Raw genomic sequence first — 26,592 nt, 5'->3', positions numbered from 1 at the left:
GATTGTGGAAATCTAACAGTTTTAATTCAGTTGATTGCTTTTCACTTCATACAACATCTGTGAAATACAAATTAATAGCTACAGTGGCTATGAAGGGGTTTATAAGATGAAGCTGTGTAATTTTCCCTAGCAGCAACCTCTGGGGCTGAAAAATGAAGCCAACGCAGAAGTGCCAAAATCTGCAGATCCTGTAGTGGCCACTTGAGGCTGGCTCCAAAAGTGAGTCAGTACCCATAGACCCCCTAAGTTAAAACATCCAAATTTACAGCATAAACAAACATGTTTACAGCCTGGAACAAAAGACTGGATATATATTTTTATATCACTCATTGATTTAAATCTGTCCAAATATTGTCGCCTCTGGGCCACTTCTGGCTCCAAAAATCCAAGATGGCGACAGCCAAAATGCCAAACTTGAGGCTTCAAAACAGGAGTCCACAAACCAGTGGGTGATGTTGCAGTAGCTGCATCCATTATTTTTATACAGTCTGTGAATTTAATAGGGAAAACTTAACCAGTCTTAACCAAAACCTGGCTCTCCGGCCCTTTACTGTTGTGGTTTAATCTCACTGCTCTCATAAAAACTCACTGTTCTCTTCCTGTCGGTACCAAACAGCAGATCGATGTAGCCAGATACTGACTGGTGAACATAGTGGAGCATTTAGCGGCTAAAGAGCTAGGTATTTCCCTTAGAGGTAGGTAGAGACCCAAAAGAAAAATGTAGAATAAAAGAGAGTCAGTGCTGGGCTTGCATTTTCCAGGTGGATACAAACATGGCTTTGAATGAATGATAATGTTCTCCATGACTGCTGGATGTGTAATAAGCACTAACAAGTTTGTCCTGTCAACTTGAAAGGGGATGATGTTCAAAAAAAGTTCACAACTTATCAGGGCCCAGAAATTAAGTTACTGCAGGTTTAAATGGAAATGAGTTTGATTTGGTTTTTAGGAAGAGTATTATTTAGAGTTAACCAACATGGCTGTCCCTTCACTCCTTTACCACATTCTTCTGTCATCTTCCTAGTTTGCATCTGCGTTGTAAATGACATCGTCACTAACATCCTGCCTCCTCTCTTTTTGTTCAGAACATAGCTTGGGTGAAGTCCTACAATATTTGCTTTGAGCTTGAAGACAGCAATGAGATATTCACCCAGCTTTACAGAACGCTCTTCCAGGTCATCAAGTAAGTCCTTTTATCCAAGCACACCTCGGTGTGAATATTAATATTTGTGTGTCCATATTCGTTGTGGTGTATTGTGTGTGTCTGCATGCCCAACTTTTATTTTTCCACATTCCCCCCTTATAATTGGCTGCGGCAGTCCTTTATGTCAGAAATGAGCCCTCGTAGCACCCTCAAACACCTCAATCTGTCTCCACTGCAACATCATGAAACGGCACAGTAGCAGTCCGGTTGTTTCTCTTTGATTGCCCTCCCTCCTCTCCTCTCTTTCCTCCTAACCCCGCTCTCAATTTCACTCTACTGAACACAACCTTGAGGGCTGAATTCTGCAGTACAGAATTTGGCTCTTTGCCACTGGAACAAAATTGTGGTTGTGTGTGTCAAGGTTGTGCCAGCACAATGCTATTTTATTATATAAAAAGAATCTACAGAGCTCTGCTTGAAATATTTGCAGTGAGCTTGGATGTGTAGGGGAATGTAGCCCTCATGTTTGTGTGTATGCGAGAGACACTTCCAGTGAATGAGAGGTAATGAGACTAGTAATGCCTGGCAGCGTTGAGGACAGCAGTCGCTGAGATACAAATCTAGGTAATAAGCGTTACCTCCCGCTGTAATGCAGATCATAATGGCAAGTACTCCCACGCTCTGTGTGATCAGTGCATCACAGTCTGTGCAAGGACAGTTTGTTTTCAAGATCAGAGATTCAGCAAGTGAAGAACATGAAACCAAAAATGTTTGCTGTCGTCAAAGGAAATCATGACATTAAAAACATTTATTTTACATAAACGTTTATTCTGTTAGGGGTTGTGGTTGGCTGGAGCCTATCCCAGCTGATTGGGCGAAAGGTGGGCTACATCCGAGACAGGTCGGAAGACTATCACAGGGCTGACACATAGAGACATTCATGCTCATATTCACAACTACGGGCAATTTAGAGTCACCAGTTAACGTAACCTGCATGTCTTAGGACTGTGGGCGGAAGCTGGAGTACTCAGAGAAAAACACATTGAAACTGAGTTCAAACCAGGAACCTTCTTGCTGTGAGACAACAATGCTAACCACTGCCCCACTGTGCCGCCAGCATTAAAAACAGTCACATTTTATATGCTTACCAGTCAATTTTAAGTTGCTGCCTCTCTTGTGGAACATTTCAGTCATGCCATGATACCATCCTTGACCTTTGACCCCTCTTGCCTTGCTTCCCTAGCAATGGCCACAACCAGAAGGTGCACATGCACATGGTGGACCTGATGAGCTCTATCATCTGTGAAGGAGACACTGTATCGCAGGAGCTGTTGGACACTGTGTTGGTCAACCTGGTGCCAGCACACAAGGTATCTGCACACAGTATACATGCACACACATTTATGCATACACATACATAATAACAACATGTATGATGATACACTTGGAGACAGCTCAGTAACTGACAGTCTGAACAGAGTTGATATTGTCAGTATATCATTTTCCATACCCTGTAATTCAGTGAGACCCCTGCAGGTGAGAAGAGGTAAAGCAGCGTAAGAGTTTGTGCACAAATATCTGTGTACATCTGTGTCAGCTACAAGCATCCTAATGGGATTCTTTTGAGTGAAAAACAAATGATGGACTACAACCTTATTTTCACATCATATGTAGTATCTGTCATCAGTGTGAACATGTTTTCTGACCTGCTGTTTTGTTTGTTTTTCTGTTTAGAATTTGAATAAACAAGCATATGACCTGGCCAAAGCTCTGCTGAAGAGGACTGCCCAGGCTATTGAACCTTACATCACCAACGTAAGCTCAAACCTTCAGTACACTCTTGTTTATTTTTTGTCTTTACACTTTTATATATCTATATGGCTAGATGGATTCCCTGCCTTTAACACTAGACATCTTGCAATTATGAACATCCTGTTATAGTCTTAACTTGTCAGAGCTGTAACTCTTATTGGTGAAACAGTGCATACTGTAGCCTGATGGGAGAGTACAGTACTAGCACTGCCAGCGTATTTGATCCAGTGCCAGCCATGCGAGAAATGTCTTGGCACTGCAAGACGTTCGTATCTGGGCAAATGATGAAGCTAAGTGATGCGTTGGACATTAAAATCAGCTGCTGAACATAAAACATTTGATGCATCCAAATATTTGTGCTGAGGCTCACGTCATATACGTGCAGCTTCAGTGTCGTAAATTAAGATTAACCTGTGGCTACTAGAATAGGGTGAAATAGTCCCACATCTGGAGGACTCAGGTTCATGCAGGGTAGAGGAATGCTTACGTAAAATATTGAATCCCTGACAGCTCTGGAGAAGCTGTTCTCCACCTCACCTTTGACCTCACCATAGAGGAGTAGAAAGAAACAGGAGAACTTCTTCGCAAAGATCGCAGTGTCAGTAAATCACCTTGTGGTCTCTGTTGTGCAGTGGTACTTTCTCCTGACAGCCAGTGTAACCTGAGCATCTGCCTCTACATATGTTACACGCAGAGAAATATAGGGCTGTCACAGTGGAGGAATTTCCCTGTTGTGATGAAGGGTGGCTCTACGGGGTGGTATGCAGAATTACCGGCTTCTTTTGTTGGTGTTGTTTATGCAAATTACATCATTTGACCAGATTTTTGCACTTTACAAAGGATTGCTGTTGCACTGGTATTCCTGCCATTATTGATACAGCCTTAGAAACATATGCAAATCCTCAAAATTGCCTTGAAAAAGGAGCTGCATATAAGAAAAATCATGGCTTGAGGAGCTGGATCATGTAGGATCTCTTGTTTAGGCTTTATCAGTAACCATTATCCCTCCTCCCTCTCTCTCCTCTCCGTCAGTTCTTTAACCAGGTGCTGATGCTGGGAAAGACCTCAGTCAGCGATCTGTCCGAGCACGTGTTTGACCTCATCTTGGAGCTCTACAACATAGACAGCCACCTGCTGCTCTCGGTGCTGCCGCAGCTCGAGTTTAAACTCAAGGTATTGAAAAACTCTCTTTTAGTTTCACATTGAAGCACAGAACTGCTTTGTAGTTTTCCAGAATTTCAATGTCTCGCCATTTTTTGTTTTGCTGAGTAAGTCTAAAGGAGCGTCTTACATTTGTCATATCATGTTGTTAGTGTAATTGTTAGGTGCAGTACACCTTACTGCACTTTATTGTGACATTTGACAGATGAATGACATCATTATGATAATTTTGTTGTGATATTAACAAGAGTTACAGAGATGGAGGCAGCAGCAATGCTTTGGTTAATATTGATAGATGAGCTCATCCACACACCAGACTAAAAAACCTGAATTCTCTGACCTATTACCACAGAACTGCACATTTTTACTTTCTCTGCAGGTTTGTTGATTCATATTAGAAAGATAAAGCAGTCAGCCAGTCAGCATAATGTTGCCTCTGCAGTGTCTCATAAAGGCCTCCTGCTGATGGATAACGCTCATTAACTGTTCGGAGGGAGTGTAGATCACTGCCGTCTCCTCAAAAATAATAGCTGCGATAAAATTTCTCCCCCCACAGACTACTCTCTCTCTCACTCTCTCTCTCTCTCTCTCTCATGCTCGCTCATTCATTTTCTCACCCTCACTTTTTTCCATCTCTCCTCGCTTGTTTTCTCTCCTTTTCTCTCCCCGCTTCATCCTCACTCTTGTCTTCCTTTGTCTTTTACTTCTCATTGGCTGTACTGTTTTCCCTTTTTCTAAAACAAGATTGATACTAAAGGAACTGCTGCCTTTGTGTTATGGAAGTGGTAAAGTTGCCAGTGTAGTCAATGTAAACGACTTGGCGTGCCTGTCTGCTCTACACAGCCAACTTCTGCGCATCATTTCTCTCTCTGTCTCTCTCCTTCGCTCTGTCTCTGCAGAGTAATGATAATGATGAGAGGCTGCAGGTGGTGAAGCTGCTGGCTAAGATGTTCGGAGCCAAGGACTCAGAGTTGGCCGCACAGAATAAACCACTCTGGCAGTGTTACCTGGGCAGGTGGGTTTCAGTGTTGTGGCTGTAGTATCCACAGATCCTTGACAAGTCTTGATCAGAGGGGTTAAAATGTATTTATTCTCATTGTTGTGTGTTCACTCTTGAGTTCATACGAAACAGGGTTGTTGTTGCACAATGAAGTTTTTGTTGTAGTTTCACATCATCATCACATTTGGCTTGCTAAAGTTTTCATCCATGTTCTTTGAGTCAGTTTGCCTTGTCTTAAGTTGTCAAACACACACTATATTCAGTTTCAAATAAGCTTGTTTCGTGAGATTTGTCTCTTGGTTTGTAACGTACAGTCATTAAAGTCTTAAATTCTGCTTCCTGAGATGCACAGTGTGAGCATGCAGCAAACACCTGCTGGGTTATTTATGTTTCTGCCTCCTGGAGTTGCTGACATTAACGTTCATTTTCTCTCCAAACAGGTTTAATGACATCCATGTGCCTATCAGACTGGAGTGTGTTAAGTTTGCCAGTCACTGTCTCATGAACCACCCAGACCTGGCAAAAGACCTCACAGGTATATCAGCTGAAATGCACTGACCTCTAAGTAGATCCAGTTTTGGGAAACTTGCCCATTGTGTGTTGACTTACTTTGCCACTATATAGATGTGATGCCAATTAAAAGCTCCTGATAATAAGTCACAAGCTTATTGTTTCATTTCAAGTGTGAAATTTAAGAAATGAGAAGCAACTGCCGCATGTTTTCTATGCATTGGAGGTGGCAGGTTCTCTCACATCCTACTCATTTGTGCCTGTTTTTTCTCCCAGAATTCTTGAGGGTCCGATCACATGACCCAGAGGAGGCCATTCGCCATGATGTCATTGTCTCTATTGTAACTGCTGCCAAGAAAGACTTGTCCCTAGTGAACGATGCGTTGCTCAATTTTGTAAAGGAGAGGACCCTGGACAAGAGAGTAAGTGGGCACCTTTTGTGTACGTTTGGACGTGTCAGTGTGTTCTCACATTGTTTGTCGCTTTGTTGTAAGTAGGCCAGGGCGATATGAGTAATCACAAGTTTTTCAGTCAGTGTCAATATTTATTACAGTACAAATTGAGTCGGTATATCTGTTGAGTTAATGATTCCCTTGTAGTAGATTCAGAGCATGAACAATGGCGATATCATGAGCTGCAAACAGAAAAGTCGAGTTACAATTATTTATACAAAAACCTGCAAACCTGCCAGTCTAAATCCTTATGCACCATGTTTTTTTTCTTTGCCATTAAAAAAAGCAAATTGTAAAACAGCGTTGTGTTATGGGTTGTTGTCTAATGCCTCATTTCCACTGCATGGTTCGGCTCAGCTCGTCTCAACTCACTTTTGTCACCAGGTCCTTTTCTCTATTTTGTTGTCAGTGCACCCTCAGCGTAGGCACAAGTCTCAGCTGAACGCCATTACAGTCCCGTGTGAAACTGCCTTGACATCACCTTTAATGCGTTTTCACTTCCACCTTTCAGTAGCAGCTCAGCGTGCTTGAAACCTTGATTTTGCTAATGGAAAACCAAATAAGAACAATGCTGTATCATGCAGTGGAAATGGCTTTAGAGCCTTGCAGCTCATTTTAGGAGATGTGTCTTATTGCTGATAAGAGTATAACTTCTTGAAGGCTTTATTTGATGGTGATGCACAAATTTGTGGCATTTTCCTTTTTCGCTGGCACATTTTCAGTCAGATAAAACTATTTTGTTTCATGTGGGACTTTAAGTAGCGTTAGCCCCAGCTGCATTTTAGACTGTCTCATCCACTTTGTGGCCAAACGGATCTTTAAGTAGCCAAATTGTCTCCACACCACCACTATGTCAACATCTCTTAATGTTTAAGTTTGCTGTTGCTTCCTGCTGCAACCTGTGAAGTGAGGGAGCACTTGTCTGTCCTCGAACTATCTGCCTGTGTTTGGCTAGTAATCGTCTTGTTTCTGCAATTTGATTGTCTTTTTGTTTGATTTCAAGCAATGTAGCTTTTCAATGGCATATCAGAGTTTCTGATTTTATTTATTATTAGAAAAATGTCCTGATTGGTGTCATTTATATCGCCCAGCCGTCATTGTGTGACAACATTGTGTTTAGATTCTCATAAAATTCTCATTTAACCAGCTGTCATGATTGGGAATGTCTCTCCCTTTATTTTCCTGTCCTCCTTCATTAGTGGCGTGTACGTAAGGAGGCCATGATGGGCCTGGCATCGATCTACAGGAAGTACTCACTGCAGGGAGAGGGAGGGAGGGAGGCCTCTAAACAGATTTCCTGGATCAAAGACAAGCTACTCCATATCTACTACCAGAACAGCATCGATGACAGGTTTGTGTGCATGTGATACTCTCTGCTAAATTAACAACACAGGAAAGTCAAAACAGCATTGTGAATTTCAGTGGAGTGTTTAGTACCTAGGGGTAAGTGTTTTAAAAGTAGAGTATTTAAATCTGTTCCCTAAAAGATGCTGATTACATTCCCTGTGAGTTCCTTGAATCAATTGCTCTTCATTTGCTCAGCCAAAGCTTTTGAGTGCGCCCTGAGCTATTGGCAATGTACCTTGGATTTCTGCACTTAATTTTGTTTGATTAATGTGTCTTGTTCCGTGGTTAACCAGCTGAAAGTAGATAATGACATCACATTGAGATACTTTACTGCAGACTTAACACTTTTTACCCATCTCAGACACAAACAATAAAGAAAGGCTTTTAAATCAGCCCTTCAGAATCTGAAAAGCAAAGGCTTCTCTCTAGACTCAAACGATTTGTCACTGCAGTTTGACAATCGTACAGGGAAAAATATAAAGGAAAAGACACCACCTACAGTTGCCTCAGGGCTCCATAATGTGAAGCAGTCACAGCTGTTTTCATAAGCAAGTGAAATAAGCATTGGAGGATCCAGACAGCACACTGCAGCATCGTCCGCTTCACTTTGAACTGCAAAATTTGGTGTTATTGTTTCTCCACCTACACATACACAACATGGAGAGCTTACAGTGCCTCGCAGAGGGCTGTCGAAAGTCATACCGCAAAATGTCACCAGCTGAAGTAGACGTGGATGAGCCATGTTGAAGCAAAGAGAGCGCCTCTTTTAAAAAAAAGCCACAAAACATCAGATCTAACTGCACAACAGTGTCTGAGGGTGCAGTTATCCTCTGAATCACTCTGCTGCAGTGAAGCTGCTCAGCTGCCAACAGGAAAGGCTTGTATTGTAACAGGCAGTTCCTGAGTGTGTGACTGCGAGAGTGTAAAGCAGGGCAGTGTTAAAATACTTGTGCATGCTCAGCAAATTCTCTCTTAAAATCTCTGAAATTCGATCATTCGAAATTTAAGGATGCAAAGTGACTAAAAATGTCCCGTTTTTATTTTGAGAGGTATTAAAATATGAGATTATGCCAGGACTGCTAGGAAATCATATCTGTCTATTTAATTAGTGTGTGATATGTTTGGTTAGAGAGACTGTAATCTCATTCATGCATGAATATTTGATATAAAAATCAACAGGGATCATATAAATAGTAATAAAGAAATGCCCCATCTTCTTTTTCAAGGGCATTTCCAAAATTTCAACAGCACTTTGTCCCAAGCCGACTTAATTTCAAACCCTGGTGTAGATAATCCTGTTAAACAAATTTAATGGTAGGTTAATGACTGCCAGGACTCTCGGCTCAAACCCTTAAATTGGGAAACTGTGTTAATTTTTGTGGATATTCTTCATGTTAATCTTAATTTCTCCTGTGTGTGCACAGGTTGCTGGTGGAGCGGGTCTTTGCCCAGTACATGGTTCCTCACAACTTGGAGACCACTGAGAGGATGAAGTGTCTTTACTACCTGTATGCCACCCTGGACACAAATGCTGTCAAGTAAGTCTTTGTCACACATATTGAGCATACCGTTAGCTCAGGCAGGACACGATTTCAAGCTCAGCTCACATCCCAGCTACATCAGCTGATCTCAAACAGTCCGATCAACTGATGGAGCAGCTGATTGATGGAAGGGAGTCAGCTGATAGATCACATGATTTCTTTCTAGGCAAGCAATTGGAGAATCTCATTCAGGGCGCCCAATTTAACATTAGGCTTGCCTTCTTCCTCTGCAGGCCACTTTGCAAGCCGCCTCCACCCCAGCTCCTCCTTTTCATGCTGTGTCTGACTTATCAATGTCATTTCTGTTTGTCATTGATGCTGCTCTGTTCTGTTCCTGGGGGGTCTTTGCTGCTGCTCTGCCTGCCTTAGGCTTTCCATGTAGGCACATGGAAGGGCAGGGAGGTCTGCTTTCTCTGCCATAGGCTTTCCTTGTTTGCACGTGGAAGGGCAGAGAGGAGTGCTCTCTCTGTCTTAAGGCTTTCCACATAGGTGCATGGAAGAGACTTTCTGCGTAGGCCTGAGGAAGGGCAGAGAGGCCCCAGAACAGAGCCATTCTGCCAAATATAATACTGCAAATGGAAATACAGTTTTGTTTGACTAAAGTGGCCCTGACTGAAATAAGATCAATTCAGCTGCAAAACATGGTGTGGCATTTTCAGTCCTGTTTATTTTGTAAGAACTGAACTTTTGAAAGATCTGAGGCAACACACTGATGGAATTCATTTTTAAGATAACGCCAGATTTGAACTGTCTGGAAGAAATATTCAGGAGGAAGGCCTTTATCTTTCTGCTGTACTACTAGCATTCATCCTTATCATTTGTTTCCATCTCTGTGTTTGACTCTTCTTCATCTGCGCCTCTCAGAGCTTTGAACGAGATGTGGAAGTGCCAGAATTTGCTGAGACACCATGTCAAAGACCTGCTGGACCTGATCAAAAAACCCAAGGTAACTCTGACTGAAGCACTCCACAGAAAAAGCTTAAAGTTAATATGCCGTGGTCTAATGTTTCTAAACTTTTTTTGTTTGTTTGTTGTAGTCTGAAGCATCGAGCAAGGCCGTATTCGCCAAAGTCATGGTGATCACAAGTAAGGGCACTTATGCATAGTATTAAATTAGTTTCTTTCAGAAAACTGCCTTGTGGGTCTTTCCAATCAGCATAGCTAAAGTACTGAATAAAGATTGAAATGACATTGCTGAATGCAGAGTGACTTAACCACCCTTGTTTCAGATTTATTCCTTGTGGACTTCAGCTTTTTAATTCTGTGTGTCTGTAGGGAACCTGCCAGACCCAGGCAAGGCTCAGGACTTTGTGAAGAAGCTGGCTCAGGTCCTGGATGATGATGAGCGAATCAGAGATCAGTTGGAAACCTTGGTCAGCCCCTCATGCTCCTGCAAGCAAGCTGAAGTCTGTGTGGTGAGTATTGACATTTCTTTCCAAGTTCTGCCCTGTAATTGAAACACTGTCATCCCTCCACTGGCAACCTTTACCTTATAGTGTAATAAGTTATATTTTGAATTAGTCTTCAGTAATCTGGTGCCTAAAATGTATATAATCTGTTCTTTGAATTAACTTAATAACTAATTAATACTCAGACCATGTAGATGTAAAAGCAGGCTATAAAATATAGGAGGAGGATTCCAGTGACCAGTTGTCACTGTTGGGGAAAGTATCCCAGCCAAGCCTCGCTCTGTTGTCTGTCTACACTCCTTATGTTCTAAACACTTGTACGTTTTTTCCGGACACGAAGTACATTGACAATGCTGGCTTCGCCTGTCTGTTGAAGTGATGGCATTTTGTCATTCAGGCAACGTTATGTTAATGTTCCCTACAGCTTCATTCAGACATGACAGCACATGTTATTTGACAGTGACCTCTGCTGCCCGTTTTAGAGTATCCGACAGTGCACTAACATCAAATGACAGCACAGTAATTTCTGACTCCTTTTAGCTCACTTGCTGCATGTAAGAAGGAAATTCATGGAGCGACTGTTGATCAGATTTTTTACTGAAAGGGTTTTTAACCTCTTTGCCCCACTCCCACTGCAAGGGAAAAACTAGTTTTATAGACTGATATGAGCAGATAAATCTCCCGCCTTAATGATAACCCTTTTATGTGGTTTACGAGTTCATTAAACAGATTTTTACGATGCATAAAAGATGATGATTGAGATAATTACTTGATTATAGTGGTGTTAAAAGGCGAAACAAGATGTGTATCTCTCTGCTGCTTTGTTACACCTTGTGCTACTGCAGCATTTCAGTTAGTCATGGTAAAAGTGATACGGAAATGTTACAAGTGTCTGACCTAGTAGGATTCAGGGTGTCTGCAGGCCCTTAAAGAGTCTTAGAAAATCTTAAGTTCCATTTTATAAATATTAGGCTTTAAAAATAATTGAATAGATTTAAATTTGAATTACTACATGTTTGTATTTTTGTCAAAATTAGTCAAGCTCTCCTGCGTCAGGGTTAACGTATAACACACTCTGTCTACCACTAAACCTAATATTCTATATTCACCTGTCAGGAAATGCTTATTCTACATCAACCCTACTCACTTTAGATGTACTTGTCATAATTTCCTGTACAAAGAAATTGCTACATTGCTAAATTGCAATGTGGAAAAAAAGTAATGGCTGCATTTATTACAGCTATTTAACGTAAAAGGAAACTGTTCCTACCCAAAACTGTCTTCTTGAAGAGACCAAAAACATAGTACTTACCTTGATGTTTACCTGCTATGCTTATTTGAATATCAACAAATGAGGATTTTTCTAAAAATTTGTTTTAAATTTGAATAAAATTTGTATTAAAAGGTATTAGATTTAAGTCTCTGACTCCTGTAGATTCCCTGAAGATTGCAGTTGTTACTTAAGGGTAAAAGTGACCAGGGGGTTTATTCAGACACGAGACCAGCATGGAAAATGGCAGAAACCGAGTCTAAAAAGTTACAGGTGTGAGATGAAGAGATTGTCTTTTTCTTCATTGCAGTGTCATTATTTAAATGTTTCATCATTATTTTTTTGTCACTTTTTCAGCGAGACATCACTAAAAAGCTCGGCAGCCCCAAACAGCCCAGCAATCCATTCCTGGAAATGGTAAAGTTTCTGCTGGAGAGAATTGCTCCTGTCCACATCGACACAGAGTCCATCAGGTACTGTGTGTGTGTGTGTGTCTGTGTGTAAAGACCCTCAACACAAACTTTAAATCACCACACTAATACAAAGACTGTAAAAAATGTATTTCAGTTGTGCAGTATTTGACCTTTTCCCTCTCCCTCTCTCATCTCTACCATCATCTGGCAGTGCTTTGATAAAACAGGTTAACAAATCTATAGACGGAACAGCTGATGATGAGGAGGAGGGCGTCCCCACTGAAGAGGCCATCAGAGCAGGACTGGAACTGCTGAAGGTAAATACCAGCCGGAAACCCAAACATCAGCTGACAGCAGTGGTCATTACAGTGGTATAAACACAACTTATTTATAATGATGACACGATGACTTCTCATGTTTGTCCAGCGAGTTAATCAATTCTTGACTTTGCTTGAAATATATGTAATGGTTTTTAAAGGGATTTGGACTTATAATTATTAAAAAAATAATTGTCAGACTGTTTGACTCCTGTTTTTCACACCACACAGGTGCTGTCGTTCACACACCCAGTGTCGTTCCACTCTGCAGAGACATTTGAGTCTCTGTTGGGTTGTCTGAAGATGGATGACGAGAAGGTTGCAGAGGCTGCACTGCAGATCTTCAAGAACACAGGCAGCAAGATGGAAGAGAGTTTCCCTCACATCAAATCGTACGTGCTTTCCTTCTTTCTCAAGCTTTCAGCAGGACAAATCCTTTCACTCTCATAGATCACTGTGGTTATCCATTATGTTGAACTGAAGCACTCGCTGTAACTGCACTCTCAGACTTATGGCTATAGTTTCTGTGGTTTGTAATTGTGCTCCTCTGCCTGCTCCCCCAAGTGTTTTGCTGCCGGTACTGCAGGCCAAAGCCAAGAGAGGCCCCCCTCGCCAGGCCAAGTATGCCATCCACTGCATCAACGCTATGTTCAGCAACAGAGACACGCACTTCGCCCAGATCTTCGAGGTCAGTCATTCCCATCTCCTTTGATTTGATGTGTTCTTTCAATCAAATTAGTCTCTTGTCATTTTGTGCAGAGAAATAGATTTGATTGATAAACGTGCCTGAAATATTTAGAAAATGTAAGAAACCACCCTGAGGTGAACTCAGTATTCACTTTAACTACATCATGGAAATGAAATAATGAGACACTGGTGCATGTGAATGCTGCTATGGCACTAAAACAGAAATAATAAACACACCTCGTCCTCCTAAACCTTAACAATTTGTCAGATATAATGTGATGGTCCATGTGTTAGTTTGACCCAGGATCAAACAGTCACTAAAATATTGTGTGTTTGTGTCTCTCCAGCCGCTGCACAAAGGCCTGGACCCTGCTAACCTAGAGCAGCTCATCACTCCTTTGACCACTCTGGGTCACCTGGCTCAGCTGGCCCCAGAGCAGTTTGCTGCACCGCTCAAATCTCTAGTCGCCAACTTCATTGTGAAGGATCTGCTCATGAACGACAGGGTACACACTTACTTATGTATATACATCACATATACCAGAGTCATGTTGAGAGCCAAGTCTTTGTTTTTAAAACCTGCTGCCAGTCTTTTAATAGTTATTATTATTTATTTGTTCAACAAATCCTGATGTAGTGCAACTCCGAGGTCCCAAAACTGTTCATCACATGTCTGTGATCAATGAAGTAAGTCTTACAGTGTTATTTGTGTTGTGTGTAGATCCCAGGCAAGAAGACAACCAAACTTTGGGTTCCTGATGATGAAGTGTCCCCGGAGACATTGGCCAAGGTTGGCAGTTTACCCCTTGTGTATCTCTTAAAATTCTGTCCGCCTGTTCACTCCTCTGCTGTGTGCTTTTAATCTTTTTTTAATCTGAAGAACACGTTCAGAGTCAGAAATGTCATGCTGATTATGATGTCAACACAATAGGGCTTAAATATTTATCCTAATAAGTAAATGAGGAGACCACAACCCGTGATTGTGGATGTTGTTACTCAAGTGATGTGCTTCTGTTAACCCCTCTCCGTTCAGATCCAGGGCATAAAGCTGATGGTGCGGTGGTTACTAGGAGTGAAGAACAACCAGAGCAAATCAGGCAACTCCACCCTGAGGATGCTGACTGCTATTCTACACAGTGACGGAGACTTAACCGAGCAGGGCCGGATGGGGTAAACAACAAAGCCTCTACTCCTTTATTAGACAAAGATCCCGTGTGTGTGTGTGTGTGTGTGTGTGTGTGTGTGTGTGTCAGCCTTTTGAGCAGCTCAGAAAAAGCTTTGTCTTCACATTATAATCCTGTAATTTTCACTGAAGCACCATGTTTTAATGGGTATCGGGGACCCCAGGGAGATGTTAGGCTCTAATCGTAAACACATTTGCAGATAAATAAAGAAATCCTTGTTTACTCTTATCTCTTCTGCTCCTTCCCCTCATCCCCCAGGAAACCAGACATGTCGAGGCTGCGGCTGGCGGCGGCGTGCGCCCTGCTGAAGCTGGCACAGGAGCCCTGCTATCACGAAATCATCACGCTGGAGCAGTATCAGCTGTGTGCTCTTGTCATCAATGTAAGAATTGTCACAAATCTCCTGTGATCATGCAGCTTATTTCATTTTCATATCTTTGATTTCATGTTGTTTTGAAATGATTTGCCACCACCGGGTACCTTTTTGTCTCCAACATCCAACCTCACTCCACCTCGACACTCCCTCCTCGTATTGCTCTAAATCATGTCATCAACCCCCTCTCCTCCTCATAATTGTCACTGTTCTCTGTGCGTCTTTCTCTTTGCTCTCCAGGATGAATGCTACCAGGTGCGACAGTGTTTTTCCCAGAAGCTCCACCGGGGCCTGTGCCGCCTCCGTCTGCCTCTGGAATACATGGCAGTGTTTGCTTTGTGTGCCAAGGACCCTGTCAAAGAGAGGAGGGCTCACGCTCGCCAGTGCCTGGTGAAAAACGTCAACATACGCCGAGAGTACCTCAAACAGCACGCTGCCATCAGCGGTAAAGAAACCAAACAAAATCTGAAAATAAAATAGAAACAGTTGTTTTTTATTTGTAGATTGTTGTGATCAGAAGAGCAGGATGTCTGCCGGTCTTTAAATTCAATTTTATAAGTATTTAGTCTTAAAATTTATTTTTTTACATTTTAATTTTTATGGTCTTAATTGCGACAAACATTTTATCTTTATCCATCTTCATCTTTATCCATACTTGCACCTCCGCATGGGACTACATGTGTACTACTTACATTTATGCATAACCTGTGATGCTTGAATAAGAAAAGTCTTAAATTTGGTTGAGAAACTTTCTTGAAAAAGTTTTAAAAAGCATTAGATCCTACAGTATATATTGTATCTAAAACCAGAATATTTAAAAGGTAGAGATGACTGGAAGGGGGAAATTAAAAAGAAATGAATAAGAACTTTTGCTTTCCTTGTAGTGTACATCAGTGCACATGGCAGTAATCATTCCCACTGTTGTGATGAGATAATATTGGTGTAATCAGTACTGTGTTTGCCAACAGACAAGCTGTTCTCTCTGCTGCCGGAGTATGTGGTGCCGTACACCATCCACCTGCTGGCACATGACCCAGACTACGTCAAAGTACAGGACATCGAGCAGCTCAAGGAAATTAAAGAGTAAGTAATTATCAACCTTATTTATATAGCACCTTTTATACAAGAAATGCAGCTCGACGTGCTTCACAATAAGGGCAGGATATGTGCTTTACATGAAAATAGACATAATGGACATAAAACAGACATCATAAGATCATAGAATTGTAAAACCATAAATCAGAAAATCAAGTAAATCAGAAGCCAGTTAAAGGCCAAAGTGAACAGGTTCGTTTTTAGTTTTCTTTTTAAAGATATTTAGGGAGATGACTTCCCTGATATCTAAAGCTGCATCCTTGATCTTCTGTATGTAGTAATGTATGAGAAAACGGTTGGATGCTGATAGTAAAATAATACTTCAGTAAAAAAAGAGTGACACATTTTAGAAAACAAATGAAACTCTTAGATCAGTGTTGAATATTACAACCTGGTATTTACTTTCGAGTCATATTTTAGGGGGCTTGCAGCTGTGTTGGCTATAAAAACACTTGGACTGAATAATATCAACTTCTCCCCCCACAGAGACTCAGTGTCTTTACCTTTAGTGCACCATTACTCATTAATTGCATCTGCAGTATCCAAAGAGTTTTAAGATCTATGTCCAGGAACTTAAAAGGAAATTATGGCCAGAATTCTTCTTAAGTATTCTATGTGTTTTGAATTCAAAGACTGTATGCTTATGTCAAACTTCCCCTCCTTATCAGGGCTCTGTGGTTTGTCCTGGAGATCATCATGGCCAAGAACGAGAACAACAGCCACGCCTTCATCAGGAAAATGGTGGAAAATATCAAACAAACGAAAGATGCCCAGGCCTCCAGCGATCCCAAAACCAACGAGGTACACATCACGTCTGCAAGCTCATGAACTGAAGAAATCAGATGCACAGTACTTATTCACTGCTCTAACTGCCATCCTGCTGACAAGTAATGTCTCTCTGCACAGAAACTCTACACAGTGTGTGATGTAGCCATGCACATCATCATGTCAAAGAGCACCACCTACAGCCTGGAGTCCCCGAAAGACCCTGTGCTGCCCTCAAGCTTCTTCACCAAGCCCGACAAGGTTGGTGTCTGCAGCACTAAGCATCATCAAGAAAACATTTTTTCTGCCACTGTAGTAAATTCCACTCTTCTTTTTTAATAGAAATAACAGAGCTGCTAATTAGATCTGCATATACACCTCTTTAAAATGCATATACAGAAGTGTTAGTTAAAAGATAGACAGAGATGTGTTGTGTGTTGGATTGTGTTTCCCTGCTTGTGGTGGCTGGTAGTAACCTGGTTTCACCACCTGCATCCCACTTCTTTGTGTAACTCGGGAATTATCAACATAGCTGGCACACATTCGACTAATGAGATTGTTTGGCAGGATCAAACCTTCTTCTCATAATCCCCAGCTTGTGTCTCACATTTATTCTCTACACAAACAAGCCCCTTAAGATTTCTTTCTCTTTTTCAGAATTTCAGCAACACAAAAAACTATCTCCCACCAGAGATGAAGTCATTCTTCACACCAGGAAAGGTAAGCTTAATCACACCTCTGAAATGTTAATGTTGGCTTTTGCTTCTTAATTTCTGTGTTTCGTTGGATGGAGCGCATATCCAACTCCAACTGTCATGTCTCACTCCTCAAGCCCAAGTCGGCTAACGTTTTGGGCGCAGTAAACAAGCCACTGGCGTCAGCGGGGAAACAGCTCCAGAGTAAAGCCTCTCGCATGGAGACTGCCAGCAACGACGACTCCTCGTCCAACCCAGGCTCCCCACAGCGCACCAAGACCAGGTACAAGACATGTTACTGATACACACACTGCTCACGTCACAAGATCATACCCTAGCTTGCTTTTCTGCAAATAGGTTGCAATGCTGTGTAGTGAGATGAGCCTTCAGCACCCAGAATTCTTTCAAAACTTTTATAATTTCCAGCACAGCCTCTATGACAAGGAAAGAGGCAGAAATGAGACGCAGAGAAAACAGAAATTCTAAATACAACCCCAAATCACTGACATGCTGATTTGCACAGAACCAATATTATCACACGACCTCTGCGTTTGATGAAATATGGTTGGTAATTTGAGGCTGAATTTTCACTTGACAAATTACAGACATGGTGGATTTGCATGGGATAAAGATCACAGACAACCTCCACAATACAAATTACCAGAGGTCCCCAGGCAGTATTAGTCCTGGGCAAATTGGGCTTATGACACTAAATCCCATCCAGTTCCAGACGTCATCACTGACCCTACACAGAAGCTGCTCTGGATCTAATTATACACCAAATGAAAAATAAAGAAAACAACATGTTCATTGATAAATGCTCATAGACCCCACAGGAATACTGAAAGTGAATGCTTCTGTGTCTTGTTACCTGTTCCACTTGAGCTGCATTTCGTTGCTTGTATGAAATAGTCACAATTAATAATTTGTGTGTTTCAGGCACGACAGCACAGAGATGGATCACAGTGAAAACGAGGACATCAGCCTAAAGAGAGCAGACAGCACTGACAAGGTATTAAAACTTCTTTGGATGCAGATATGACATCTTCTGTGATGGGAGAGTGGTTATTATAATAGAAAAAGTAAAGTCCAGGTGAAATGAAGCCTTTAACCCCTTTAGATCACATCTTTGGTCATATTGTGCACCTCTTTAAAAATATATGCCAAAGAAATTACAGAAAATATATGTTTTTTGTATTCCTGTATCAAAATACATCCAGGCCGTTCAAAATACAAATATTTGACTACACATTGTTTTTTTGTCTGTTTTATTTGTTTTTCATATAAAGTTCTGAAGTTTGAACAGGGCTAAGCCAGGCATTCAGTGTGACAGCGGCATTCATGTAACATAAACAAGCTAACATCGCTAATGATGGACTGGAAATGTGCGACAACCTTAGATGTCGAACAAAAGCCAGAGACTGTGTCATATAAAGTATCCATGAGCTGCAATTTCACCATTTCCAAGCAGAAGAGAGCAGATAATGTTATATCAGAGCCTTACGATGGAAACGCACGCCTGCAGCTGTCTGTACCAAAGAGTAGCGTGAAAGTCAAGAGTGCTCACTCCGCAGTAAAATCTGGGCACTAAAACATCCCCAGAAGCACACTGCACAGCACACTGACTTGCTCGACTTGAAGCACTCTCAGTCGACTGAGGTGTTTCCGACTGACAATTCAACCTCCGACTTTCAAGGGGCAGCCCTAAACTAAATATTAATGAGCTCATGTAAGCTAGTTCAACCAATACATAACATCCACCCATCAATCGATCTGTAACTTTTAGCAGCTCTGAGCTAAGATTCGTCAGTGTGTTAGCTAGCTAGCAACAGCATTGTACCTCAGTGTGTGTTTGGGTGTTTGCCACCCTAAAACTTCTTCTGTTTACCTAAAATATTGTGGTCACTCCAGGGCTAGAATTTATTCACTTTGAGAAAAGCGTAGTCTGTGACATCTCGTGGTTATGTGCCAGGCATTTTACAGTGGACTTCTTTGGAAACTACATGGAGCACATGATGGGCTGTTTTTCTCTTCCTGACCTATTCTACTATCCTGTTGGTGTACACTGTTAAGGCCTCGCTGTTGTTACACGCCTACTTTTCAACAAATCAAATTCCTACCAACTTTATATCCTGCCTGCTCATCCTGTTTCGCTCAGTTACGTCACGATACTGAAACTAAATATTCTCAAAAGGCTGTTTCATCTGCACTTTAAGCTGCTTTGTTTTATAATTCAGAGTTTCTCCTCCCATCTTATTTCTTTTGTCTGAGAGCTCCAGTAATCATCCTGAAAATATCACATTATTGAGTCATACAAACCAACTATTGAGATATTTAATGTTGACAGAGCCATAATCCTCCAGATAATGTTCCTCCCCCAGTTGGAAAGGTTGATGGTATTGTTATTTTTATCATATTTGCACAACTCTATTTCTAGGAAATGAAGCTATTTTCCATCTTATGACTGTAATTGTGTTTTGATAAGAAGTCCCATGACACCGGGAGGATAAATGGGCAAAAACAAAATTGCTTTTTGTTTACAATGTGATTGTGATTGCAAATTTGCAGAAACTTAAGTATTCTAAGCAAAGTAAAACTGAGATTTTATTCAACTGTTTCATACTATGAGTGCACAAATAAACAAAACGTGATCTGAAATGACACAGTTGCTCAGAACAAGTAGGAATGTTGCTGTGATCCAGTGAAGTGTTGCCAGTCATAAACCCTTGTGACTCTGTGTTTTGATTCTACTGTGCAAACACCCGCTGGATTTAAGTCAAGATAGGATTAGCAAGTACACGCTGTGTAAACTATTATTCATAACAGCCTCTAGACCTGCTGCATGCATCATTTTGTCTTTGTTTATTTCATAAACAGTGCAGTTTATTCAATTCTCCCCTCTCTAAAGAGTCAAAAAATAAAGGTATCTTTTAGCAAAAGTTATCAATGTACAGATGTTTCACAGGACTGTAGTAGAATTGACAAGTATTTTGCCACTTGTTTCCAGCATTAATTTAAGTAGATGTTGGTTTTCAAACAGTTTATTTTCACAGGAAGCAAAACTATTGTGCAAACCAGACAGTTTCACAACTTCACATCACCGATCAGAGAAAAAAAAAATAATTTAAAGCTCAGCAGGAGGCCCATCAGCCCTTGTCAACATTTTGTTCTGTCTTTACAGGATATTGAAAAGCCCCGCGGTCGCAAACGTGGCGTGACTTCCAGTGACGACCAGGACAGCAAACCAAAGCGTGGACGCAAGAAGGCGGCAGCCAACACGACCGCAGCGGCCGAGTCCGAGGACCAGTGGGACGAGGACAACCGGCCAGAGGATGAACAGAACAGCCCGCCGAAAAAAGGACGCAGGGGCCGGCCTCCAAAGTCTGCCGCTCCCAGTCAGGATACGCCCTCCAAGGGGAAGAGGGGGCGAAAGAAGGCAGCTCCTCCACCAGAGGATGAGGAGGAGGACGAGGATGAGGAGAGGGTAGAGGAGGAAGCAGAGGAGGAGGAGGAAGATGATGACAGGAGCAGTGAAAACATGGAGTTGAAGAGCAAGGGAGGACGGCAAGCCAGGGCGCAGCGGCGATCACAAGGGTAAGGAACAGTACATGCGTGCAGAGAAGCTGGGTCAGCTTCCCTGATAACATCTGCTGTCGAGATTTCTGTCAGCTGGATTCATTTTTTTCTCAAACTCCGGTGTCGTTTGTGTTTTGTCTTCGCTCAGCAGCACAGAGTCAGCAGAGTCCACACCGCAGAAGAGGAGAGGACGTCCACCCAAATCAGCTCAGCCACCTGCCAAGAAACCAGTGTAAGATGGTGCACATGAGCTACGTGGTCTCTCAGGCTGTAGCGTAAACATTTTCAACATCATAGTGAGGGCTTTGGAATATTATTTGTGCGTAATAAATTTTAAATTTTATTTTACCTGCCACTGTAGGGTAATGTAATGACAATGGACCAGCGTAGCTTTTCTTTCTTAATTTTAGAAAGAGTATTTGAGGCAGAGTGCTGCACAGGTCTGATTTTCAAGACCCCTTCATGAACCAAAAATGCAACGCGCAATATCACACCTGCCCCACCATCCACACATAGGACCAATTAATTCTGCAACCTAATGAGCTGATGAGCTGCTGACATGAGATTCATGGCCTGACCTGAACCCACAAATTCTATAATCATGCACTGTTTAAATTATTCTCTTAGTAGGCAGTGCATTTAAAGTGATAATTTTGGGATGTTTATACATGTGAAACTAAGATATTTCAAAAAGAAGATAATTCAGGCAGTTTACTTAATATTTTTTGCTTATTCTCATTATACTGAGCAGCACATCTCCATACTTAACATGCCTCTTAGCAGCACACCTGATTGAAGCGGCTCTCATATTCCAGCTGGGCCAGAAGACAGCCGACACACAGTCAGCAGTCAGAGGATTAAAACATTAAGTCATTATTATTATTTTTAGAATATATTTATGAGAGGTCGACTGATAGTGGATTTTTAATGGCCGATATAATAACAACAGTTTGGAGCAGGAAAAAGCCGATAGCCAATTAATCGGCCAATAACACCTGCCCTGCTGAGTAGTTTCTTGTCCTTGTATTGTGTACAAATAGTTTAAATGTGGCCTGCATATAAATGACGGGACACAGAATAAAATCATTTTTATGTGGGACTCCCCGACTGCACTTGAACAGTGTAAGAACAGCATTAGAATAGTAAAAATCAAGCAGAGCAGCTGTAAGAGACAACTTCTGTGGGGAGAGACTGATTGAAAACAGGTCTGTCATGACATGAACACCACTCAACAGCCTTGTGGTAAAAACAGCTGTTCCCTGGGACAAAGTCACATTTTGTATCACCATAAAAGTGCGGGGATAATTGCTTTCTGAGAATATTATATCTGATGTACGGTGAAAAAGGAGATTGAAAGTTTTTTGGGCATTCACCGCTGATGCACACTGGGCCGGCCCCTCCTGCTCTCTAAGTAATTATGAGTTAATAGTCATTTAGATCATCAGAAGTTAATTTCACACTCATTGCCAGTGGTTTGCTACTAATAATTTCCTTGTTAGCAAAACAGAGAAAGCACATGATGCTGTTCTGTAACCAGCAACATTATTATGCCCTTAATAAAGAAGCAAAGCTGTCCTACATCTGTTAACTTTGATTCAAATCATACAAATGATCTAAAGCACACATTACCTTGTATTTGCATGTGGGGTACTCCGTGTAAAGCCTTACAGCCGCCCTCACATGACAAGTGGATGTTACAGCTATTGGCCACTATCGGAGCCCTGTTCACCATTAATAATAATTTATATAAAGTCCTATCTGCGCCAATTAATCGGCCAAACCAATTGGCTAGACCTCTAATATTTCTCCCAAAAACCCAAGAATAAGATTAGGACAAAATACTGCATGCAAATCACTTTTTTGCAGGTCACCCACAGGTATCAGACTCGATGCAGAAAGTGACGTGTCATCTGGTGGGTGATACGTTGTGATACCTTTAAGTACAAAAACTCAGACATTCTGTGCTGAGCCGAGCTGCAGCTTAGAGCTTCGGTCAGTGGGTGTCGTGATGTTTCTACCTTTACAAATGTCTCCCTGTAACACGCTGAGGAATTCTGATTCAGTGAGTATCTCCTCTTGTATCCAGGCGTGGTGGGCGATCGAAGGCAGCTGCTGCTAAAGACGACTCTGAGGAAGAGGATGAAGACGAGGAGGAGGAGCAGGAGGAAGAGCCAACACCGAAGGTTCTGAAACTGTTGCATGAATCATATCTGAAATTCCTCCACACTTCTTCACTTAAATTCCCAGTTTCCCGTCCAGAGTTTTCACCCGTTTTATTTGTGTGTCCTCCAGGGTCGCAAGAAGGCAGCAGGGCGGAGAAGATGAGCTAAAAAAAAAAAAAAAAGAGAGAGGGAGGACAAACAAAAGCGGCGCGTCTACTCTGAAGTTGTGGAGGAATGACGTAGGGAAGAAAATATGGACATTGAACTTTTTAAACTTTTCATACGCCGACACTCCTACTGTTACACAGATTCACACACTTGCATATTCCACATGCACACTACATCCGTACATCCGTATCATCAGCTGTGGGTTGTTGCATTGTGTTGCATTGTGATGATGTTCGCCACATTAAGTAGAAATGATTTTAACAGAAAAACAAAAAAAGCTCACTCTTGTAAATAGTCTCTTATGTCTGTTTCATGTTCTGTTGTTGTGTTTGATGCTGACTGGGGGGATGCTGTAAAGCCTTTTACCCGCCAATATTATTATTATTAAAGTGCTCCCATAAAGCAATATTGCTCATCAATCATTCCCTCTGTGTCACACTTTGAAAAACTGAAAGAGATTAACCATTATCTTTTTTTGTGGCGATAATTGTGTCCTTTTACTTTAAAAGCAAACATGCGTTTTTTGTTTACAGCTCTGTATATTAATAACCTTTTTTTTTTTGTTTTTTTTTTTTGTTTTACCATGTATTGAAAAATTAAAACAAAACAAAACAAAAAAAATGTCAGAAACCTGTCCAAATGTAGAGTTGCCTCTGGAAAAGATTGTAGTGTGCGTCTCATTTTTAGGTTTGTACTTGCTGGTAGATGGAAGTCATGAGCAGCTGTGGTTGTAGTGTTTGTCACTGCTGATTAACTTGGCATCACATCCACCCAGTCAGATCCTCCGTTGTATCAATATAATTCTCTATAAAACCCGACATGCTCGATCTCTCTTTATTTCTCTTTCAAGTCTTGGATGAAGCGGTTTGCTCCTCCTGCAGGAGATGATCAGCTGTGATGCCTTCAGGTGTACCGGAAATCAGGAAGAACCAAAACCAGATCAAAGTTAGCTCATCTAGACTTAAGTGGACTTTAGAAATTTTGAAAAATAATCTTTTTTTTTTTTTTTTTTTTTTTTTTTTGTACCCTCCGTGATTGTAATGGATGACACAGGTGCTAGTTTGTCTCCAAACACGTGGAGGGTATAATCCTGCAGTGGCCTCTTGCCAACAAAATGCAATATGTAACATCACAAATGAAAATATCAGTCATTTGTCTTACACAAACGCAGATGGTTAACGAATCAAAGGAAAACCTGAATTAATGAGTGAAGAAACATAATGAATGCAGACGCTTCCACACAGGTTGACTGAGTGGTACAATCACGCGACATCCTATGGTGTGTATAAACATGCTGAGCAGTCCCAGCTGATTCTCATTTTGTATCAGGATGGCAAAAGGAACAGATAGATCTTGTGTGACTTTGTGATTGTTGGAGTACAGATGGCAGGAGCTTTGATCACAATGTACTTGTATTTTCATTTTCTGCTACTGTATGACTCTGCTCAAACACATTCTGGAAGCCAGTATTGTACTCTTTAGTCCACTACATATATTTGATTGTCAGCTTACACCAACAGGGCTCCTGATTCGAATCCTGGGATTCATGCGGAGTTTGCATGTTCTCCCCGTGGCAGCGTGGGGTTTCTCCAGGTACTCCAGCTTCCTCCCACAGCCCAAAGACATGCAGGTTAATTGGTGACTCTGAATTGCCCTAGGTGTCAATGTGAATGTGAGTGTGAATTAGGGCTGCCACGATTAGTCGACCAATCGATGACTAATTGACTCTCAAAATAATCTGTGACTATTTTAGTAGTCGACTAATCATTACAGTTTGAGCCATTTTTCATAGAAAAGTACTATAAAAATACCCAAATACTCCTATTGCAGCTTCTTATGTTCAAATATTGGCAGCTTTACACACTCTCCCATGACGGTGAACTAAAACCCTTTGGCGTGAGTACGAAACAAGACACTAGATGACATAATTTTGGGGTTTGGGAGAGACAGGCCGACATTTTTCAACATTTTAACACATTTTACGATGAAATGATTAGTCGACTAATCGAAGAAATAATCGACAGATTAGTTGACATCGTTATTTGCAGCCCTAGTGTGAATGGTTGTCTGTCTCTATGTGTCAGCCCTGTGATAGTCTGGTGACCTGTCCAGGGTGTACCTTGCCACCCTCCAAATGTCAGCTGGGATAGGCTCCAGTGTGGCTCTGAAATGGGCCATACTTGTACTTTTTGTACTTTAAGCATTTGAATGCAGGGCTTTCATGTGTAACAGAGTATTGTACTTTTCACAGTATCCCAATTTTTACTTAAGGAAAACATCTTTTACCACTGCAAAAGTGACATCTGCCTTTAGATCCAGAGGAAGCATATTGATAAATAGGGTCTGATACAGTGGTCGACAGTGCACACTTGACTGTTATTCTTGTGCATTAGTGCGATATAAGGAGAACAGAAGAGCCGCTCTTCCTCAGGTGACTGAGAGTATGTCAGTGTAGCGTGTCAGCAAGAGCAGTTGGTCGACAATTACATAGAGAGGGATATTATCAGTACTGAAGCTAGGTAGTTTAGCACAAGCGCATCAATTTGTTTAGAACTGTAAACATCAGAGCAGGGAATTCTCAGTGGCACATGTTCAGAAAGTTCCAACAGACTTATTCACAGCAATCATTGTGACATTGCAGAGTCAGAAAGCCACAGGTGTAAATAATCAGATTAATGATGGCTCTATTCCATTTAGCTGCTTCAGTTTCAAGGTCCCGGCATTGTGCCATTGGTGATATTCTTAGTTACACCTGTGCTTTCCCTACTGAGAAGTCAACACTTATGCTGTGAAGAAGGTCTATAACATCAGACCTTTTTAATCAAACGTATGAAATGTACTCACTGTTTAAAACGTATTGTAGCACCACATGACAGGGAGAAATTGGCAGCTGTGACTGCTGCAGTCAGAAAGAAAGAAAGACTGAACTACCTGGTGAAGAAGCACAGAGCAAGAGATAAAACAGGCTGTCATGATGGCAACTGCATTGAGAGGCACAAGACCGGAGCTGATGGAGGGCTTTCACAAATGGCCTGTGAATAGAAAGACTTCAGTAAGTACTGCTGCAGCCCAAATGTGTTTTACTAAAAATAGGTTTGTGAAGTGGGACTGCTAATTGACGACACCATCCTTGTGACAGATACAAATTCTATACAGTATTACTATGAACTCATATTTATAGTGGCTCCAACATGTTACCTTAGGAGCCTTGAAGGAAACATGTTGCTGCTTTATTTTTTTCTGTTGTCAGGCCGAAACAGAAGAAAGAAAAAGGGATGTGGCCGCTTCCAGTGAGTATGGAATCTACCAGAGTAGGGAATTCTTGCTTGTATAAGGTATTGCTTTACGTGACACAGCATACACTACATATGTTGACAGAAACTGATCAAATGGCTGAATAATTAAGCCTCTCAGATGTCTTAGGAATTGTTTTATTCAACTCAAAGTTTGGATTTCTTTAAACTTTGCCAATGTTTGCATAAAGCAACAGTTTCTGTTGTTAAGCCAAGAA

At 41.4% G+C, this 26,592-nt stretch overlaps 1 protein-coding gene across 2 annotated transcripts in view; it reads left to right on the top strand.

Annotated features, from left to right (window-relative positions):
- pds5b (PDS5 cohesin associated factor B) overlaps positions 1 to 23,896 on the top strand; it is a 39,657-nt gene extending 15,761 nt beyond the window's left edge. The window contains exons 5-35 of one of the 2 annotated variants that reach the window (XM_049592179.1): positions 1,086 to 1,183; positions 2,388 to 2,514; positions 2,879 to 2,959; positions 3,989 to 4,129; positions 5,017 to 5,132; positions 5,558 to 5,652; positions 5,904 to 6,049; positions 7,279 to 7,430; positions 8,851 to 8,964; positions 9,832 to 9,913; positions 10,005 to 10,053; positions 10,243 to 10,382; positions 12,004 to 12,119; positions 12,271 to 12,376; positions 12,608 to 12,768; positions 12,941 to 13,064; positions 13,411 to 13,569; positions 13,785 to 13,853; positions 14,097 to 14,233; positions 14,506 to 14,629; positions 14,861 to 15,065; positions 15,589 to 15,703; positions 16,384 to 16,516; positions 16,622 to 16,741; positions 17,138 to 17,200; positions 17,313 to 17,458; positions 18,115 to 18,187; positions 20,357 to 20,769; positions 20,903 to 20,983; positions 22,838 to 22,934; positions 23,044 to 23,896. In XM_049592179.1, coding sequence (XP_049448136.1) covers positions 1,086 to 1,183; positions 2,388 to 2,514; positions 2,879 to 2,959; positions 3,989 to 4,129; positions 5,017 to 5,132; positions 5,558 to 5,652; positions 5,904 to 6,049; positions 7,279 to 7,430; positions 8,851 to 8,964; positions 9,832 to 9,913; positions 10,005 to 10,053; positions 10,243 to 10,382; positions 12,004 to 12,119; positions 12,271 to 12,376; positions 12,608 to 12,768; positions 12,941 to 13,064; positions 13,411 to 13,569; positions 13,785 to 13,853; positions 14,097 to 14,233; positions 14,506 to 14,629; positions 14,861 to 15,065; positions 15,589 to 15,703; positions 16,384 to 16,516; positions 16,622 to 16,741; positions 17,138 to 17,200; positions 17,313 to 17,458; positions 18,115 to 18,187; positions 20,357 to 20,769; positions 20,903 to 20,983; positions 22,838 to 22,934; positions 23,044 to 23,076 — 3,816 coding nt within the window. In that variant the 3' untranslated portion in view covers positions 23,077 to 23,896. Of the gene's footprint in view, positions 1 to 1,085; positions 1,184 to 2,387; positions 2,515 to 2,878; positions 2,960 to 3,988; positions 4,130 to 5,016; positions 5,133 to 5,557; positions 5,653 to 5,903; positions 6,050 to 7,278; positions 7,431 to 8,850; positions 8,965 to 9,831; positions 9,914 to 10,004; positions 10,054 to 10,242; positions 10,383 to 12,003; positions 12,120 to 12,270; positions 12,377 to 12,607; positions 12,769 to 12,940; positions 13,065 to 13,410; positions 13,570 to 13,784; positions 13,854 to 14,096; positions 14,234 to 14,505; positions 14,630 to 14,860; positions 15,066 to 15,588; positions 15,704 to 16,383; positions 16,517 to 16,621; positions 16,742 to 17,137; positions 17,201 to 17,312; positions 17,459 to 18,114; positions 18,188 to 20,356; positions 20,770 to 20,899; positions 20,984 to 22,837; positions 22,935 to 23,043 lie in introns of both variants that reach the window. The other variant, XM_049592178.1, reaches the window with a different exon arrangement.
- Positions 23,897 to 26,592: the final 2,696 nt, after the last annotated feature.

The sequence above is a fragment of the Epinephelus fuscoguttatus genome, linkage group LG12, assembly GCF_011397635.1.
Source record: "Epinephelus fuscoguttatus linkage group LG12, E.fuscoguttatus.final_Chr_v1".
In the NCBI taxonomy this organism is placed as follows: Eukaryota; Metazoa; Chordata; class Actinopteri; order Perciformes; family Serranidae; genus Epinephelus; species Epinephelus fuscoguttatus.
The sequence above is the reverse complement of the archived record's forward strand: the minus strand, read 5'-3'. Positions and strand labels throughout refer to the sequence as shown.